Source organism: Acyrthosiphon pisum, chromosome X (genome assembly GCF_005508785.2).
Source record: "Acyrthosiphon pisum isolate AL4f chromosome X, pea_aphid_22Mar2018_4r6ur, whole genome shotgun sequence".
Taxonomy (NCBI): Eukaryota; Metazoa; Arthropoda; class Insecta; order Hemiptera; family Aphididae; genus Acyrthosiphon; species Acyrthosiphon pisum.
The window spans coordinates 105,250,716-105,269,637 of NC_042493.1; the positions used below are offsets into that span (position 1 = coordinate 105,250,716).

At 28.3% G+C, this 18,922-nt stretch overlaps 2 protein-coding genes and 1 long non-coding RNA gene across 4 annotated transcripts; all 3 read right to left on the reverse strand.

Annotated features, from left to right (window-relative positions):
• Positions 1-458: 458 nt before the first annotated feature.
• On the reverse strand, positions 459-4,845 carry LOC100570292. 2 transcript variants are annotated; one of them, XR_510390.3, is made up of 7 exons: positions 4,620-4,845; positions 4,268-4,473; positions 3,915-4,182; positions 2,552-2,924; positions 2,293-2,472; positions 1,716-1,836; positions 459-1,118 (listed from the first exon to the last, which is right to left on the reverse strand). It is a non-coding gene; the product is annotated as an uncharacterized LOC100570292 (long non-coding RNA). The 2 variants fall into 2 exon arrangements; XR_003839965.1 differs by having other exon boundaries at positions 1,716-2,472.
• Positions 4,846-7,197: 2,352 nt separating this feature from the next.
• On the reverse strand, positions 7,198-10,243 carry LOC100570357 (52 kDa repressor of the inhibitor of the protein kinase-like). Its single transcript, XM_003242129.4, has 4 exons — positions 9,918-10,243; positions 9,681-9,829; positions 8,521-8,600; positions 7,198-7,300 (listed from the first exon to the last, which is right to left on the reverse strand). The coding sequence occupies exons 1-4, from the start codon at positions 10,010-10,012 to the stop codon at positions 7,220-7,222; spliced, it is 405 nt and encodes a 134-aa protein (XP_003242177.1). The 5' UTR covers positions 10,013-10,243; the 3' UTR covers positions 7,198-7,219.
• A 4,682-nt stretch (positions 10,244-14,925) lies between these two features.
• On the reverse strand, positions 14,926-15,886 carry LOC100571315. The gene is made up of 3 exons (XM_003242137.3): positions 15,789-15,886; positions 15,444-15,721; positions 14,926-15,364 (listed from the first exon to the last, which is right to left on the reverse strand). Exons 2-3 carry the CDS (start codon positions 15,702-15,704, stop codon positions 15,056-15,058), a joined length of 570 nt encoding a protein of 189 aa, XP_003242185.1. The 5' UTR covers positions 15,705-15,721; positions 15,789-15,886; the 3' UTR covers positions 14,926-15,055.
• Positions 15,887-18,922: the final 3,036 nt, after the last annotated feature.

Consider the following 18,922-nt stretch of genomic DNA (forward strand, 5'->3'; position numbering starts at 1 on the left):
TTTTTGGCAAAAATAAATTTAACCTACTGTTGTACTAATGCTTAATAGTAAAATATTATAATACTTTAATCACAATAATTTCATCAAATATACTAAGTAATTGTATAGGCTGACCGATGGTCATCGCTCAGAATCATTTTTTGTTTACATCTTATTATCTATTATGGAAAATGGCCAAATAAACATTTAATGAATGTATCTAATATCAAAAAACAAAATTTGTCTATAACTGATGGTTTGCATTAGGTTATAATGTATATACTATAAACTATATAGTGTATATATATATATATATCTATATACTACCTACGTCCTACTTATTATTTTTATTGTCAAATTATAATTAATGTATTACAAACTATCATTAATTATGACATTTGCAATATAAATGTCTACTATTGTTTTAGTAGAAAACAATAAAATATGAAGATTTAATATAATATCTAATATTTATTTATAAATAAAAATACATTCTACATTTATAATAGATGCTTAAATACTTAAGGTGTGGTTATTAATATTGAATAGTATACTACAATGATTATGAATGTGTTACTGTTAATAAACAAGGCTGGTTAGTAAAATATTTTTTTTTTAACTTGTTAAGTTAAGTCCATATAGAAAAATATAATTAAGTTTAAAGTTAAAAGTTAAGTACCTATTTTGTGTGAATAGTACAACTGCACATATTATATTATTATAATAATATGAAATATTCATGAATAATCGTAGTAAACAGTTTAACTATCGTGGTAAAAACTACAAAAATCTTAATAAATAGGTACACACAGTTTAAAATTAATTTGTAATTCAAAATTGTCAGGCTTATAAAAAAAATAGGTAAAATTATTATTGAACATTATCAGCTACTAGTAGCTCTTCTTCATATGAAATTGTAGATCAATATTTGAATATTTAATAACAATATCATATTATAAATTATAACACACTTGGATAAGGACCAAACTATTGTGTAATATATCCATCTACTCTGTGTCAGCTCATCTCAAAAATATTAACAGTCGATCTGCGTGTAAATCTTCAGTCAAATCTGTTAGGTAATCTTTAACTGTTTTTGTATTAGCTGCTCTCGTCCGTGTTGATACTCCATTTTGACTCTGTTAAACATTTGAAAAGTATTAATTGCAACCATTTGTGTTTTCAGAAAACTTGGTACTCCCCATACATATTTTGTTTCACTTGTCTAAAGTCAATGAATGACTGATTTTCTAAGAACAATAACTGATCTATAAATAAATTAAGTATAAATTATAATAAGTAGTTGCTATTTTCTCAAAAAACTAGTAAACCAGTATAACCGTAACCCCAGTGGCGGCTCGTTGGTGCTGGTGGTTGGGGTGCGACTTTAAATAATATAATAGCGGTAGTTATAGGTATAACAAATTGTTAAATTAAATATACGAAAATATACATCTTACTAGTCACAGGTCGCAGTAGAAAATGGAAATTAAAATAATAATAATAGCGATTAGCAACCGACAACGCTGTTAATTTTAGAAATAAATTACCCAATCTAGTAATATATAAATATTTTAATGTATGGACGACCCAGCAGGTAGTCCAAACCCGTATATAACATCACAGCTTAAATAATAAACGCACCCACACGCAAGTTATATATAAATTCAGAATATTGCTTGAACAAAGCTACCAATCGTCCAATTTCCGTATATAAGAACGCAGCTTAAACGTACCCACACGTGTACGAATGCAGCGCCTCGCTTATACATGGGTATTCAGGATATTACTCGGACGACGCTGCCAGTTGTCCAAACACTGCTCGTGTGTACATGTGTACCCATATGCTCTTGGTATCTGAGAGAAACAAATGTAATTTTCGCACACAACAAATGTAATAGACAAATGTAAAGTAAGTAGTAGGTAATTTATACCTATTTCACTATTTAAAAATTTGCATTTTTAACTATAAAATATTTTTTAAAAATGTATAATTAAGAATATTATACAATTAATTTTCTTCGTTTGATTAATTTTAGTAGGGGGTGCAAAAATAATAAAACAAAATATATTTTTTAGGATTAATCATACTATGTACTTCTTTCATGAGATTGAAACAGAAACATAATAAATTAAATTGCCACTGTTAGTTTGAATTTAAGAACAAAATTAATAATAAGTATTTAAGTCTTACTATAGAATTCCCACACTTTGGGATAAAGTTTAATCAGCCTTAACATTGAAGCGTAGTAACTTTCAACAAAGTTATTTGATCAAATACCGTTTTGGTAAACTTTTATTACAAATAATTACTTTTATTATAAGTAGGTTTCATCGTTTCAAACCGATACATCCAAATATAAATAAAAATCCCTCACAATACATCATGAAATTGGGAAAATTGGTAAACATAATCTACAATTGTTTGAATACATCCTTCATTGAAAGAAAGTTGTCCGTTCCAACTGCAGGCAGATATGGTAAAGCTAAAACCTGTAAGTAATTAATTCATATCAATTTATTTTTAAATTAAACAAAACTTTATATATATTGTATCAGTATTCATGATTACCAATCTCAACACTCGTGCAGCAATTGGATTCCTTTTAATGAGATTGTAAATGCTCGTCTTTTTATTTCTAAAATACCGGATTATTGCTTAAAACGAAAAGTAAAACATATAAATCTCGATATACATATATATTCTGACAAAAATTATATTTTAATTGTTTTATATAGATACTAAGCAAAAATGGAAGTAACATCCTTGCTTGATTGCTTTCAGGGAATATAATTTTAATCCCATTCATCAATCCAAATTCATAGTCACTAATTATTGGTAGTTGACTGTATATTAACAGTAATACATTTCTAATATATGACGGAAACTCTACATATATTTCTTGTGTCTTTCCTGTTAATATTGCATAAGCCAACGGGAAACTCTGTAACAAAGTAAATGCATTATTGCAATAGAATTGCTTATTTTATTTATATAATGGTTTTTAATTGTTTGTTTGAGTGTAGTCATTGAAAACTTCAGATGCAGAATTGACAATTTCAGAAATTAATAGCTGAATAAAAATAAAAATTTAAGTTAAAATTGAATTTGTATGCACTTATTTAAGATAGGTACAACTAAAAAAAGTTAATGAATCAATGGTGAGCTAACTTATGGTTCCTAAACGTAATTTAGAGTCCATGATTGGACCATTTAATTTTAGTTACACAATACATTTTTTATACAAACCAGCATACAATTGACAATATATAATATTAGAGTTCAAAAGATGAAATGTATAATTAATTCCATATGTATTTAATAATCAACAAAGCAATGATTAATAGTTGAAAATGTTGAACACTTATTAGGTATGTTGGTTTATTTGTATTTTCAAGAATGAGAAAGCCCAATATTAATTTATAATTTGTACTATTATCATAAATTAATACTATTCATAGGATAGATCCATTTTAAATTAAAATAGGCGAATTGATTTTCATTTTAGGAATTTATGATATAAGCTTTGTAATGTAAAATAAATATGGTGTGTTGTGTTGCTGCTACTTAACCTACATAATATGATATATAGAGATAACACAACAATCAATGCATCATCTTATATACATTATTTGTGATCTACAAACAGAAAGTATAGTTGATAATTTTGACTATGTAGACAATGTAATATATTTTATACTAAAAATATACACAGGGTCAATAAATCCGGAACAAAATTAAAACACAATTAACAAGTGATTGAAGTAATTCAGAGATGTACTAATATTTAATTGGTCATTTACCCAAATAGATTTTTTTTTACCTGTAAATAATGTAAATGCATCTCTGAATCAGTAAGTTTTCTGACAATGTCATACTATTTTTATTCTTATAAGAAGTTAGTGTATTATAGAAAACAAATGGTTAAACATACTTTTTGAAAATATCCTCGTGAAAGACATATATTTGATTTGTCAAAAGAAAACAAACCCATATAAACAACGATGATCAGCTTGTAAAAAAACTGGAAATTTTGCAATATTTTTTGTATGGCGTTGACTGAGATTTGAAGATTGAGAACACTTTTTCTTGACATAGAATTGAGTGATTCCCATGCATCTGGAATTGGAGTTGGGAAACGCTTGATAACAGAGGTTAGTTTTAATTTCCTCGGATAATTTGATGTCGCTGGGGTAGACCAACTATGAAAGAAAAATAAATACAACAGAAACATGGATAGGTATTACAAGACATCCAATGTACACAGGAAGTCACAATAATAGGTACCTTCACCGCCAGGCCAAGCTCCAATTCAAAGGTAACGACGCAAACGCACTGGATCCAATCCGATAGCATTTCATCAACAGGCTTGTCGTGTTTAATGTTCGTATCGATAGCGTCATGTTGGAACATGTCAGCGAAGCAATCATATGGAACGGAGGCTGCAGCAAACAAAGGCGTTCGTCACAAAGTGATAGTGAAAAGGTAGGTACCTACAAATACATTCACACCAACGACTGATTAGTGGGGAAAATAAACGATCAAAGATCCACTACATACACGATAGGAGTTTCTTTTTTACTCTGGTGGACGCTGCGGGTCGACAGTGTTATTATAATATTTCGTTTTCATTACGTACCTCACTCAGAGCATCGGTGGTCGAGTACTCGAGTCCACTATTCAGGCGACACGCTAGCTGTCGGCGGCTTCAAGAGTTCTCTCGTGTGTGTCCGTCTTAGGGCCGTGAGTCCGTCCTCCAGTGATCGTAACAAGAGAAAGAGACTTTTTGGGATATCGCGAGCGACAGACTTATGCATCAATCATTTACAGTCGATTTCAGCGAAAGATCGGGAGATAAACAGAACGCGTTGATTAGACGTCTGTTATCACTTAACACTATCGTTTATTGATATTAAAATTTTATCATTTTTAGATTTGATAAAAACACCGCGGTTAAAATAATATTTTATTGACAATTATTTTATTATAGGTCGAATACAAACTGTCTCGGCTCAGAATCTTCTTCATCATATTTCCATACGATGATCTATCAACTATCATTAAATTCAAAGTTAACACATACATTACAATGACAAACATAATGATTAATGAATGTAGCTCAAAGACCTATAAAGAAATGAACTGATGACAGACAGACGGGTCCAGGGGCCAACTTTGTTAGAAAAAGATAACATACAACTTACGATACTTAAACCTTGAATAATTATGTAGGTACCTATCAACAAAAACAAAATACCCTGACAGACACTTAATACTGAACCTAATATGAGAATATACAACTTTCATCAATAAATCCCAATGTTAAGAATACCTATTTGTAATAATAAAAAGTAATTTCGCTCATCTCATTAAAATTTAGAAGTCCTGTTATTGTCTGTTATTTAAAATATTTTTTTGAATTAAATACAGAATAGTGTGTACACATTATTATTAAATGAAATTGTTATAATTTTTAATGCAAAGAATCGTTTCATAAAATGACACATTAAAACTATTGGAACAAAGTATGTGTTCTAATTGCCGAGCTATAATAACTTACTGTTGAAAGCTAAATAAAAACAGTTAAAAAGCTAAAAAAAAAAAGTAGGGGTTCCACGATAAAAGTAAACATAAAAAAGGGTTCCACGGATAAATAAGTTTAAGAAACGCTGAACTAAAGAAATTAATATTTTAAGAAGACGCTACACCCCAATGTGTTGTCTCCGTCTTACAAATGTAAAACTTTGCTATAACTGTTTTGTGAGGGTAAGAACCACTCAAGCTGTAGTCCAAACAATGCAACCAAATAGATAACACTATATAAATAGGAGAACATTTATCAATTTTCAAAGACAGATTATTATTTTTTTTTTCGTGGTAAAATAATAATAGTATAATACTTTTTTTGATTTAGTTATTATATTTTTTCTGTTTTTAGATTTTTCGTTATCCTTTTTTGTTTTTTTCGTTTTCGTTTCATTAACTGTTTTCATTTTTTTTTGTTTAATAATGTTTTTTAAAAACGTTTTTCATCCCTGCTTTTGACAGAAGGTTATAATAAAAATAAAAATATAATATATAAATTTATTTATTTTTAGATACAATTAATACCCAATAATAATATGTCAATATAAATTCCCCACCCCCTAAATTGACTATAAAATTTACCACCCCGGGCAACAGGCAGGGTCGTCCATAGGATTTGCGAGGCTTGTATGATGGAGACAGCAAATGTCGATGTAACATTCTCTTAAAACACCAGACGACTCCTTTCAGTGGTCGTTCATATGTGTAGATAACATTCCACTTTTTACATAATATAATATGTATACACTGTATTATAGATTGAAATCTCTTGATCTTCATAATATAGATTACACGTATATTATTTTGAACTCTATAGTGTAATTAATTATGACTGGTTTATTTTTTAAAGATAAAATTTAACATCTTTGATCAATCAATTTTCTTATAAAATTAATTTTAAAATCATTTGAGTACCCCCCACGCCGATTAAAAAGACACTGGTGTCGAAATCTCCTGAATCCCGACCTGCACTAATTAAAAAAAAAAAATAAAACTCCCTACCCCAAGTTAGAGGGTATCACACTGGTGGGCCTTCCTCCTCATGTCATTTATGTTATGTACCATCAAGTAATTTCTGCTATCAAATTTACTTATTGTCATATATATAAATTACAGATTGTAAATATCTATTTTTATCTAATAATAAAATAATAAATAAAATTATATGATAAAAAAAAAAATCATTTGAGTATTCCATTGTTAATCATTAGGTACTAATGTTATAAAATAATAGAGAAAGAAGGAGTTTGTACTATATTGCAAATTAATTATAACAGAATGTTTTTTTAAATTATTATTTTTATTTTATAAACCGAACAAAATCTTAACACCTTTAATGCATTTATGTAATTGTGTAAATAATAGACAATAGGTATATTTATGATGTAAATACAGTCTATAAATACAAAGAAGTTAACATTTAACCAAGGAGAAAAATTACTAGAAAGAGATTTTATTAGAAACTTATAAATACCTTTTATTTAAATGATTTTATATTTTTATTAGTAGTTTAAATGGTTAACATCACTTTAGGTATATCAATCAGACACTTTTTAATGTAATCAAAAATACTTTAACTTTTAGTTTCATAATTTTACTTAGGTATTTATAAGTTTAATTTAAAAATGTAATGTTAAAAACTTCTGACAACTGTCAAAATTTTAATATTTTTGCAAATAAGGAGGCCATTGCTTGATTTTTATTTCCATCGAATCTTTTTAATTCTTGAATAACCTAAAAAAAAAAAATATATATTTATATTATAATATTTGAATTATAGTTAGTATATAATCTATGTATATTTTATATTATTTATTAGAGTAGGTAGTTGCAGCCATTCACACCTTTAGTTCACAAGCAAGTTTATAATAGCTAATCTCACATCATGGACGGATTTGACCATAATATGCTCTTGGTGCACTTTCCCACTTTGTGTATAAAGTATAATAATCTCCTATCGATGAAGGTGTATCTCCGCCCAGAAAAAAGGTAAGAAATAAATGTAAACAATACAGATTTTAACATAATCAAGGGAGTGTTTTTTTCAGTTAGGTTGTTTGTAAATGTCTGTCTGTAACCTGTCTGCAGTGTTAGGTAAGTTACTTTTAAAAAGTATTTAAGTTACTTTACTCGTTACTCAAATAAAATTGTAATGAAATTACTTTACTTTTCAAATAGAAAAGCAACTCATTACTTTCTCGTTACAAAAATAAAATTTTTTTTTAAATTTCTTGGCAATTATCTTCTGCAGGCAAATTGAACAAGCAAATTCTTTATAAAATCTGTATAGTTAATAGGATCATATAAGTCTTCCATACAAGCTATATTCATAGGAAACCTATTTAAAGGAATAATAAATGTAATTAACTGTTCTCGTGATTTACGATGCAATTATTAGACATTTCAAGTACCAAAAATGTTTTGATTTAATGTATTTATTTCTGTTGTTATCATGTAAGTAAAAAAAGTAGGAGCCAAAACATTTTACTGCTAATTAAATTTTATTATTTTTGTACAAAATTAAATTTTTAATTAGAAGTTTTTCATAATAAAATATATTATGTTGATAAACATGTTTTTTCTTTTTACTCAGTCAAAAATCTTAAGAGTATACTACAGGATCTTATTGTAGTTTTTTTTTAAAAATTGTTTCTAAAGTATTTATAAATATTAAAAGTTGTGGTACAAACACACAATTTTTTACATGATGGAAGTTTTTTTTTTTAATTTAAAAAAAATATAGTTGATTATATGAAATCAAATATAATATACCATATTATTCCAAGATCAGATACTAGGATCTACGACCATATTAAGCCAAAATAATATATAATTGTATTCTGTTAATTTTTGTAGGTAAGTTGCTGACAATGGTCAGTATACCTTATCTTACGAACAAGCATCTAGACATAGTGATTATTTTATATTTTTATCCGTATTTAATTATAATTTACCTGCTCTCTAGAAAATCCCGAGTTAATTAGTTCTGTAATATCAGCTTCTTTATATGATTGACTAGTATTACTGGTACTACCTAAAAACAACCAAAAAAGATAAACTATAAAAATATGATTGGATAATATAGCTTTATATAGCTATTTAATATAGCTTTCTTGGATAATATAATTAAATATTTAACACAATACATTATATTTACAATATAGGAATCACTATTATAACTACTAAGTACTAACGTATACAGATAGGAAAGAAAAAAGTATCTGGAAATATTAGGAACTTTGTAACTTGAACACAGTAGGTATTTCTTCAAAAACAACTTTATTAATACAAAATTTTATTTTTTATTTATTTTTTAAATTTTTTTTTGACAACAGAGTTTTAATTTCATATTCCAAAGTAGAATATTTTTCTAAGTATTTCGATACATAAAAATCGAATTTAGTGCGAGTATTCTATGCGTTATAAGTATTTAAAGTTTAGATGAGCGGAGTAGAGTGGTACGGGCTTGCCCCGCAAAATGTATGTCCACTACTCCGCTTATCTAAATTTTAATATTTATATCTCATAAACTAATAGCCCTAAGGTCGATTTACTATGAATAATTTATAATAATAAATAAATACCTATTAATGTTAATTGACAATTTTTATACATTATATATAAGATTTTAAACGTTTTTGAATAAATTGTTTTATTAGATTATATTTGGTAAAAAATTAAATCAATATCGATGAATTTTGTATGTGTGAAATAATGAAAACTGATTGTTTACATTTTCCAGTAACCAACAAAAGGGTCATTTAAAAGTTTGTAGTGAAAATGTCCATAATTTTTTTTCTTGTGTGACCATGACTAGGGGGTGGGTGATCAGATTAAATTTAGCCATACCCGACTCAGAGGTCTGCGCACGCCTATGGTAGGCACCATGGGTAATACTCTGCTTTGGAAATGGAATTAAAAAATATTGAATAATGTATAAAATATAATATTTTTAATTTGTCAGTAGTTTTAAAAGAACCAGTGTATTAGATTAAGAAAATTATGTTGTACAAGGTACATCTATGACCTAAACATACTATCAAAATATCATTACTATAAAAATAAATAATAATCAGTGAAGTATAAGATATGTTATATGTAAAATTGTAATTACAGAAATTAGTAGGAACAGCAGTAGGCAGTAAAACTTTTCGATCAGGTTTTTTGTACATTTGGTCCTCGAAATGGTCTGAACACACATGATGAGACGATGATTTATCTAACAAATCTTGGCGACTACAATTTATCAGCCAGTTCTTACGACTAAATTGTTAAAATTATAATTAGATACATATAACTACATAATATATTAAAGTTTATATGCATTAGTGACAGGCTAGGTTAAACTTACCGTAAATCGTCTGCAGGTATCCTAAACCGTTTGCACTTCTTCATAGTCGACTTCTTAGAATTATCGCAACCTTTCACCATGCATACAAACACCATGACGATAGCACAGAATAAAACAGTTGGTTAGAAAAATATTAAATTTCGATCAAACAAAAAAATTCAAAATACAAAAATAACGTTAAGTGCAAATGAGTCACGAGTGAACGTTACAAACGGCCCTGACAGACAAAATAATAAACATAAAAATTGTAATCACAATAGGTAACGTAGAAACGTGGTACCTACTTATCTTTACTATATTATGTGCATCGTAGATACGATTATTTTCTGGGGGGAGTTTTAAAATATATTTATGATACAAATTACAAGTTATTAGTTAAACTAAACGTCATTTTTATTTTGTTTCAAATTGGTATTGGTTATAAATAGTTGCAATAGTTTTATATTAGACCGTTATAATAATTCATAAAATAAAATCCACTCGACGTCGTTATCGCTGTTTTTGTCAATTTTATAATTGGTTATTATTTCAGTAATAGGTATCGAGGCCTATTTATGATAAAATTGCTATCGATGATAATTTTGCCAAGTTAGGGCCAGTTGTACCATCTCTGATTAAAGTTAACCGGAGTTTAATCGGCCGAATTTGCCCGGTTAAAATCTGTTATCAGCTGATTAAGCTTCGAAATCGAAGTTTAACCGTAGACGGTACAACATTAATATAGCTGGGTCGATACGATAATGGTAAAATGCGTAGCTACTACCGCGATAGACTGCAATAGTAAAGTTGACTATCATAGAAGGTGTGGTGTCTACCAGTGTCGGTTTTGACCGTGGTCGTAACGTGGTACAAGACACCGGTAGGATCATTACTTTAACTAAAATCAGAAAGTATGATGGTAGGTAAGAATAACTAAACAAGCGTTGTGTAGCTTGGTCGAATATATTTTAAACATAAAATAATAATATTAAGACAAAAAATAATAATGTCGCGCGTTAAAAGATATCGAGTCGTCGGATTGTAGAGCCGTGACGTAGGGCTGCTCGAGTCGGGTCGAGAGGGTAAAACTTAGTGACTAGCAAACGGCGAGCGACGGCGGCTTCAAACCCGTAACGGCGAAAAGTCGGCGAGCGAGGCAGGAGACAAAAGTAATACAAGCGCGTCGTCGCGCGACCAAAGACGATACAAACAAAAATATAAAAATTAACAGCTGAGTAAAAAAGTGAGAGAACAAACGTTTACAATAAGTGGTATAAATCAAAGTTGGGAGCAAAAGGTAACGACAATATTAAAATTGATTAATATTAATATTATTAATATTACAATATTAACGACGGACGCGTTAGCGTAAGTGGTGATAACGCGTCATAATCACCACAAAGGGATTATCCATACGAGTGATAGTGATTGTAAACTTCGAATCACGGACCTAAGATATTATACAGGACTGGATACGAGATGAATATTGTGGTTACAAAATGTAGTTCAACAGGCGGAGTTCGGGGGGATATTTTCCTTTTAGCATTACCAGCGCTCCGTCTTGGTGGATACTTATGGCACTAGAACACATCATACAAATTTCTAGTTCCAAAAGTATCCACAAATACGGCGCTAGACGCTTGTAATGCTAAAAACACTAAAACTCCGCTGTCGTACTACATTTCGTGGTCAACCCCCCACACCTTCCAACCTTGTCGTGTCGAGTCGCCAGTCCTGTATAATAATTTTAGTCCGTGCTTCGAATGTCTATGAATTGATCACCATATTTTATAACTACTTTCACGATAGTGCGATTGTATACGTCCATACGGTGATATTTGTTGACGATAGTAACCACCAAGTTTTAAGATATACAACCTATATAATATCTACAACCGTGGTAACCACGTATCTCATGACGGCAACTCTCACACTATCAAGCACACCTGATAGTCGGGAGTCACTACCGCAAATCGCAATTAAGGAACTGTAGAGGTATCTCTATAGGGCCCTATCGCAATAGTTTGATAGTTGACTATCAACCTGTTCATACGGTGACACTCTTGTGATAGCAGCTTTCACGATAGCAACTATTGCATTTTACAATTTACCATCATCGTGAGGACCAGGCTTTATAAATCTTATGACTTCTTTATTTTGCCGTAGCCCATAGAGTAAACTCTTCTCAATACATTTTCCTGATAAAAGAACTTATAACCTAGATATTAAAGGATGTATAGTATTAGCTAGTATTTATAAAACTAAAACAAGACCTATCATTTGCTGTTCTAGCTGTTCTTTTTAAAAATATAAGTGTTCTTGCAGACAAATTTACTTATTAACAATACCCTTTACTAAGTTGCTTTCTAAAAAATGTTATTAATTGGCCTAACAAAAATGAAATTGTATCAAATTTACCAAACTGTTTAAAGATTTTTCCAATGTTAGAGTAATACAAATACTGAAATCACAATTCAAAAACCTAAATGTCTTTCGTGCCGTATTAAACTTTATAGCAATTACAACTTCAACTTTACTTTAAAATTTATGTTAGGAGTATCAGCCTTTATAAGTAAAATCTATGGAGGAATCTGGGGCTTCTGATATTGTTATATTTACTCAAAGTAATATTGTTCAATTAATGAATGAACATGATACAATAATGGTTGATAAAGGGTTTCAAATTGATGATACCTGCAATAAGTATAATTTGATCCTCATAAGACGCCTATTTTTAAGGAGTAAAAAATAATTTTTTAAAGAGGAAGCTCTCCTCTCTTGAAATATGGCATGTGCTTGTGTGCATATTGAACGTATAAATCAACAAATTAAAATTTTTCAAATTTTCAAAATAAATTCCATTGGGCTCATGCAAATTTAGCCAAAGACATAATGACCATTATTAGTGCTATTTGTAATTTAAGTAAACCTATATTTGCCGAAGATAAATGTATTGTTTAAAAATTATTGCTTACATTTTATTTCAAATTATAAATGTAATTACTATTTTTATTTTTTATTATATACTTTTAACAATATTATACCTAAGTAAATATTTTGAATACTGTATACATTATTTACTGTTACTAATGTATAATATGTTTTTATATATTAAAAAAAGAACACATAATGGCTTAGAAATATTTTTTTATTATACAAATCTCATGTATCATTATAAAAAATAGTTTTTAAATTTAATAACAAACTATAAATCTATATGTATAGGAACATTAATTTAGGAGCTCGATTTTGTCTTCAAAGGAACTATAAATGATGATTAAAAATCACAATTATTGATATTTGTCATAACCATACCTAGGTGTACTTGCCCATAATACATGTTTTATTTTTAATTAGTTTTCTGAATTGTAATTAATATAACTAAGGTTTTCAATAATTTCAAAATATAGAATACCTCTAACATGAAATAATATATAGGAAGGTAATCTATTCTAGAATATATATTTTATATGTAATAAAATCTCAAAAATGTAAAAGTGGTGAAGAAAATCAACTTACAGAGTTAAATATTTGTTTACTTCTAAACTACTAATAAAAATGATAGGAACGCTGGCTCTGCTATACAAACAGAAGTCAGTACCTAATGGGTAGAGAATGGATCACTGTAATAGATGTGTTAAACTTGAATTAATTAATGTAAATCTTCTCACACAAAAAATGATTCTGAACGAAGACTCAGCATCTAGTAGGTAAGAAGTATATTTTATGACATTATTGCAATTAAAGTAATTTATTTTAGGTAGGTACCTTCTAGCTACTATTAGACAGTAGGTTATTTTAAATGTTCAATACTTAACTATTGAAAAATGTACATTTTATAAATTTCCAACCACAAAATAATTTGTGTGAGTTTGATAAATTTTTAATTTTAAATGCTTATAAAACAAATCATGGCAATTTATCTTGAATATTTTTTAACTACTGTCATAACAACTTAAGGACGTCAGAGCCGGTGCGTTTTTCAGTACAAAAACATGTCTTACAGAAAAAACAATGACGCCCTGTAGAATAGTGGGATTTTATTATTATGTATTTTTTTTTTTTTTGACAATGGACACTCATTGTCCAATGTTGCAAAAATATGAATTTCAAACGCTCATAAAAATTTAATTTGATTTGCTTGTAGACATTTTTTTTTTTTTGATAAATGCAGATAAAATTATGAGGAATCTTGTATTACATTTTCAAATCTTAGATTTAAAAAGAAAAATTTTTATGAATTTCTATCTCAAAATAATTTTCAATTTCGAATAATTGTGATTATGGATTATTAATATTTTTCATCTGTGTTTCAAAACAATATATTAGGAGCATACTGTTAAATTGTCAAGCATTTTTAACCAACAAATAAAATTGTATTGATGTTTATAAATTGTAGAATAAAAACCTAAATATATTGGAAACGGAAAATGTCTGTAAACAGGTTAAAATAAGTCAAAATATTGTGAAAATGTTATGGTGAATACAAATTGGTAATATAAACAACCAGTGAAAATTTAATATATCTATGGTTATTTGTTGTAGAGTTACCAATAACAAAAATTGATTTTGTCATAAACCAATTTTTGCGTAATAATTCCCCGTTTTCCTTAATTTTTTTTTTGTTTTTCTCATCGTTTTTGAAAATTACTTAGAATTTTTCAAAATTGGACGTTCCCAATGTACCAACAGTATTTACTTTTCACTTTTCCCAAGATACCTACTGAAGTTGAAAATCGAAGCATTATTTCGACTATTATTTAATAGTGTACACGCACAAAAAATAAATAAAGATAAAACACACATCATTGTAATACCAATAGGTACGTGGTACATTCATCCATTCAGTTTGAAATTGAACATATTTTTGCAATAAATTCTACAAAATAATTATTTGTATTTCATGTATAACTATTATATTTTTTTAATATGAATGAAACCATTTTAATGTTTACTGTTTGATGGTAAATTATCAGAATTATAAGACAATGCATAAACTAAGTATAAAAAATGTTTATTAATCACAAAAATGATGATGAATTATATTTCTGTTTTATAAGAAAATGAATATTAGTCATAGAATAATACAATTAATATTTAAAGCAAAAAAAGTTATAAAAACAAACTTATTACAAATTAGTAATCAGTGGTTTCTTAGCTTAGTACCGGCAGTGGACACTACAATTTTTATTTTTTGGGGGGAATTTCACATCCGTTCCAACATTTCTAACATATTGAACTTTATCTTTAGGTACTCTATCCAAGAGTTCCAATCTGGAACTTACGGTATTTATACGGCTAAATAATTTCTTAAATTTTTTAAAATATAAGCGTTGTCGAGCTTTATAAGCAAGTATATTACTCAATTGTCCTGCAATATGTGATTTGCCATGCATGGTCATGACTTCAGCAGATTTTTTTAAGATCATGTTTTGAAGCTCTTGTAAAGAAATGTTGACCGACCGATTCTAGAATCAAACATCAATAAATCAATTACATGTAATTACATGTTCCCCACAAATATATTTTGATAAAATAAATTGTTACCAATAAGCATAGATGCCATTCCGACTTCTTATTGAGTACTTCATTATACATTACTTTTTTGACAAACGCTGCTATTTTCTTATTGTTTTCTATTTCATTTTTGTCAGTAATGGTTGTTGGTACAACGCTGTCTTCGATGTCACTCTTACCACAATCTGTATTTGAGCCATCATAATTTGTACTAACTGAATCACCAGACAATGAAGAAATGCTGTCACTGTCGTCGTCTGATTTGGAATCCTCTGGGCCATTGTGCGCCATGATACCAAAATTGTATTCTTAAAATGTTTAATTGAACAGTAATTAGAAATTGTTTAATAAAAAATATTATCTTCTAATAATTACCCAATTATAACACGATAGTTATAATATAATATATTGCAAGTTGGTTGAACCTTGAACGACGTTGAAATGGCTTTAAGGTCTGGAGAAAAAATTACAAGTCATCCAAAAAGTCCATATCACTGTCGGAATACTATCATTACAGCAGCAATACTCTGCAGTGTTACCACAACAATAATTCTATACTATATTGTAATCATTAGATTTGTCATGATTGTAAGATCACAGACTTCTATATACTATACATAACAAGGGGCATAGGCGGAAAAACTATCACGCCCTGTAGAATAGTGGGATTTTGTTATTATCTTTTTTTTTTATTTAAAAGGAGAGAACATTTTTCGGATCAAAACCCGATTTTCAAAATTATAATTATAGAAGCTAAAATATGTTTTTGAATAATGCACATTATTAGTTATTTTTCAAACGTATTTTTCTACCACTATTGGTACAATGAAAATTCAGCTTTTCATCCAAATTGAATAATGTTCTCTTCTATTAAACAAAAACAAAATTAACGAAATTCGACTATTCTACAGGGCATGAGAGTTTATCCTATGAAGTCATTTTCATTGATATAATACACCGTACCTACCCATCCCCTAAATAGGTATTGAACTGTAGATTATTGGAAAATTATTATAATTAAGACAGACAGTACCTACCTAAGTAGTAACTAAAATATATTATTGTATAATCCTCAAATTTTATAGAATTTTAAACAATTGGAAAAACCTTATATTATTTATTGAATTATTGTATAAACTTGTACAGTTTTATTTTAATAAAATATATATGTATACTTACTATTATATATTATGCTAGTTGTCCCATCCGACGTTGTCTAGGCCAAAGATTTGTATTTTTGATATTTGTACAAAATGTATATTCCATATTTATTATAATTATAATATTAATAATATGTATCCAATTGCAATTTGCAACCATTTAGATAAACAAAAACATTTTTTTTTTTTTTTTGTGAGCTGAAAATGTGTAGTACCCTCTAGCTATTTATAGGTTATAGTCTATAGGAGTTGAACAATTAAGCTATAAACATCCTCAAAGTTTCAAGTAATTTATTGATAATTGATATAATTTGTATTGAAAACGATCCAGTCGTTTTTTAAGGCTATTCACTACGGATAAACCAACATCCAATTTTAGTTGTCGATTTCGCCTGTGAAAAAATTAAAAAATACAAAATTAAAATTATGCAATCACAGGGGTGGACTGGCCCAGTCACTTGGTCAGCGATCGAGGACTGGCCTGTACGGCGTATTATATAATTTGGACTTACATTACTTTTAACTTTTAAGAATAAAATATGAAAACAGACAGAAATTCATCTTATAATAATATGATGAATTCTAAACACTGTATAATTAAAATAATACGTTTATGCCGAAAATTAATGAAAATTCACATTTTATTTTTATTATCGCCTTCTATTTTCGTTCCGATTAAATCCTTACATGGGCCGCATGATGGGCGTACCCGCACTGCATTATTTATAGACACATTTTTGATGACGGAAGAACATAATATGATATTGTGTAGACCAAAACCATTGTTTGTTTATGTTTTTAATACAAATGTGAAATGTTATTTAATTTAAATTAAAGTGAGGCAACAGTTTTGAATATCCTTTACTTTCCATCCGATATTCAGAACGACAACATGTCAACATATTTTCTGAAGGATCAGGTATAGAAATATTTAATTTTATAACTTATAGTTAATAATTGAGTTGAATAGTCTTGGGTGTTGTGGGGACAGTGTAGGTAAGTGTTTATTTTAACTGGTATGCCTATTAAAAGATACAATTATTATCGCGTAGTGAAACAATTTGGTCCCCAAGTAAGTAGTATTTTTAATAACTGGACATCGTTTTTCCTTCATATCAGTAGGTAAGTAGGTAGGTACTAGGTATATACTCTAAGCCTAAACTTTAATCATAACTAATTCGTAACTAAGTCATAATGTATTATACTAAGGATAGAATTAAATTAATTTCTCTAAATAATTGAATCATGCTTTTTTTGCAAATTCAGGGAACCGAGTTAAAAATTTGATTTATAGGGGTTTTTGATTTACCGAGTGTTCGAATAATCAAGGGAAGACAAATTAATTCGAATTAATGAGATGGGAAAAATTGTATATATATTCCATTTATTTCTAGTTTTATTTTGGTAAAATAACACGATTAAAGTTTAGATTAGGTAGGTAAGATACGATAATATTTAACAACCGTCGTTATTAGTTTCATTATGAGTGCGTCAAATGGATTGTACATAATCTTTATATGTACAATGTACATAAGTCATATGAGCTTGCATATTATAATCGCGTTTAAGAAATTCGAATTATAGATGTTCGTGGAAAAAAATTCTAATTGTAGAGTTTCTCCCACCGTCAGACATTTTGAATTATCGAGGGGACCAGAATTCATGTATTTTCTTTTAATTATAGAGCTTTTCTCATAGGGCTCAGCGTTTAGTTCGATTTATGGAGTTTTTTGAATTATCGAGTGACTATACGGTAATTATAAAATTTAAATTTTGCCAAAATTCATACTTTAAATGCTTATAAAAAAAATTGTGGGTATGTATTTTAATTATTTTTAAACTGCTAATGTAACAGTAACAAAAGTTAAAGAATTTACAAAATTCGAAATATTTTTCAAGGCTATAACTAGGTCAAAAAATGTTGTTGTAATCGTTTATAGATTAAACTCATGCATATTAATGTCAAAAAAATAACATCAATTTAAATTATAATTGATAGTTATAATTATTATAATATTATAGGTACCATTAATTCATAACAATATTTCTTATTAAAAATAAAAAAATATGAAAAATATGAAAAAATTATTATTTAGACTCTTTCAACAGGTAATAGATTTTTGTGATAAGCCATTCAGGTGCTATGTGCCCTGTATATAACTGAAAAATATTATTTAAAAAACCTAGGAACCTTAGAACATTTTAATATCAGATTTGGACGAAATTAGATAATTTAACGAAGAATAACAATTTTAGATGTTTTGTTCTGCTTAATCCTAATGTACAGCATAGCGGTAGGTGACCGCACTGGCTCACCTTTTTTTGTGATATTAAACTGATTTTTTTTTC

Excerpts from the sequence above, each read along its gene's own strand:
- LOC100570357 (XM_003242129.4), bottom strand. The coding sequence starts at position 10,012 with ATGGTGTTTGTATGCATGGTGAAAGGTTGCGATAATTCTAAGAAGTCG. Across the intron at positions 9,830-9,917 it reads ATACCTGCAGACGATTTACG|TCGTAAGAACTGGCTGATAA; the intron begins GTAAGTTTAACC and ends TTAACAATTTAG. Across the intron at positions 8,601-9,680 it reads TGCTGTTCCTACTAATTTCT|GTAGTACCAGTAATACTAGT; the intron begins GTAATTACAATT and ends GGTTGTTTTTAG.
- LOC100571315 (XM_003242137.3), bottom strand. The coding sequence starts at position 15,704 with ATGGCGCACAATGGCCCAGAGGATTCCAAATCAGACGACGACAGTGAC. Across the intron at positions 15,365-15,443 it reads AATGGCATCTATGCTTATTG|AATCGGTCGGTCAACATTTC; the intron begins GTAACAATTTAT and ends GTTTGATTCTAG.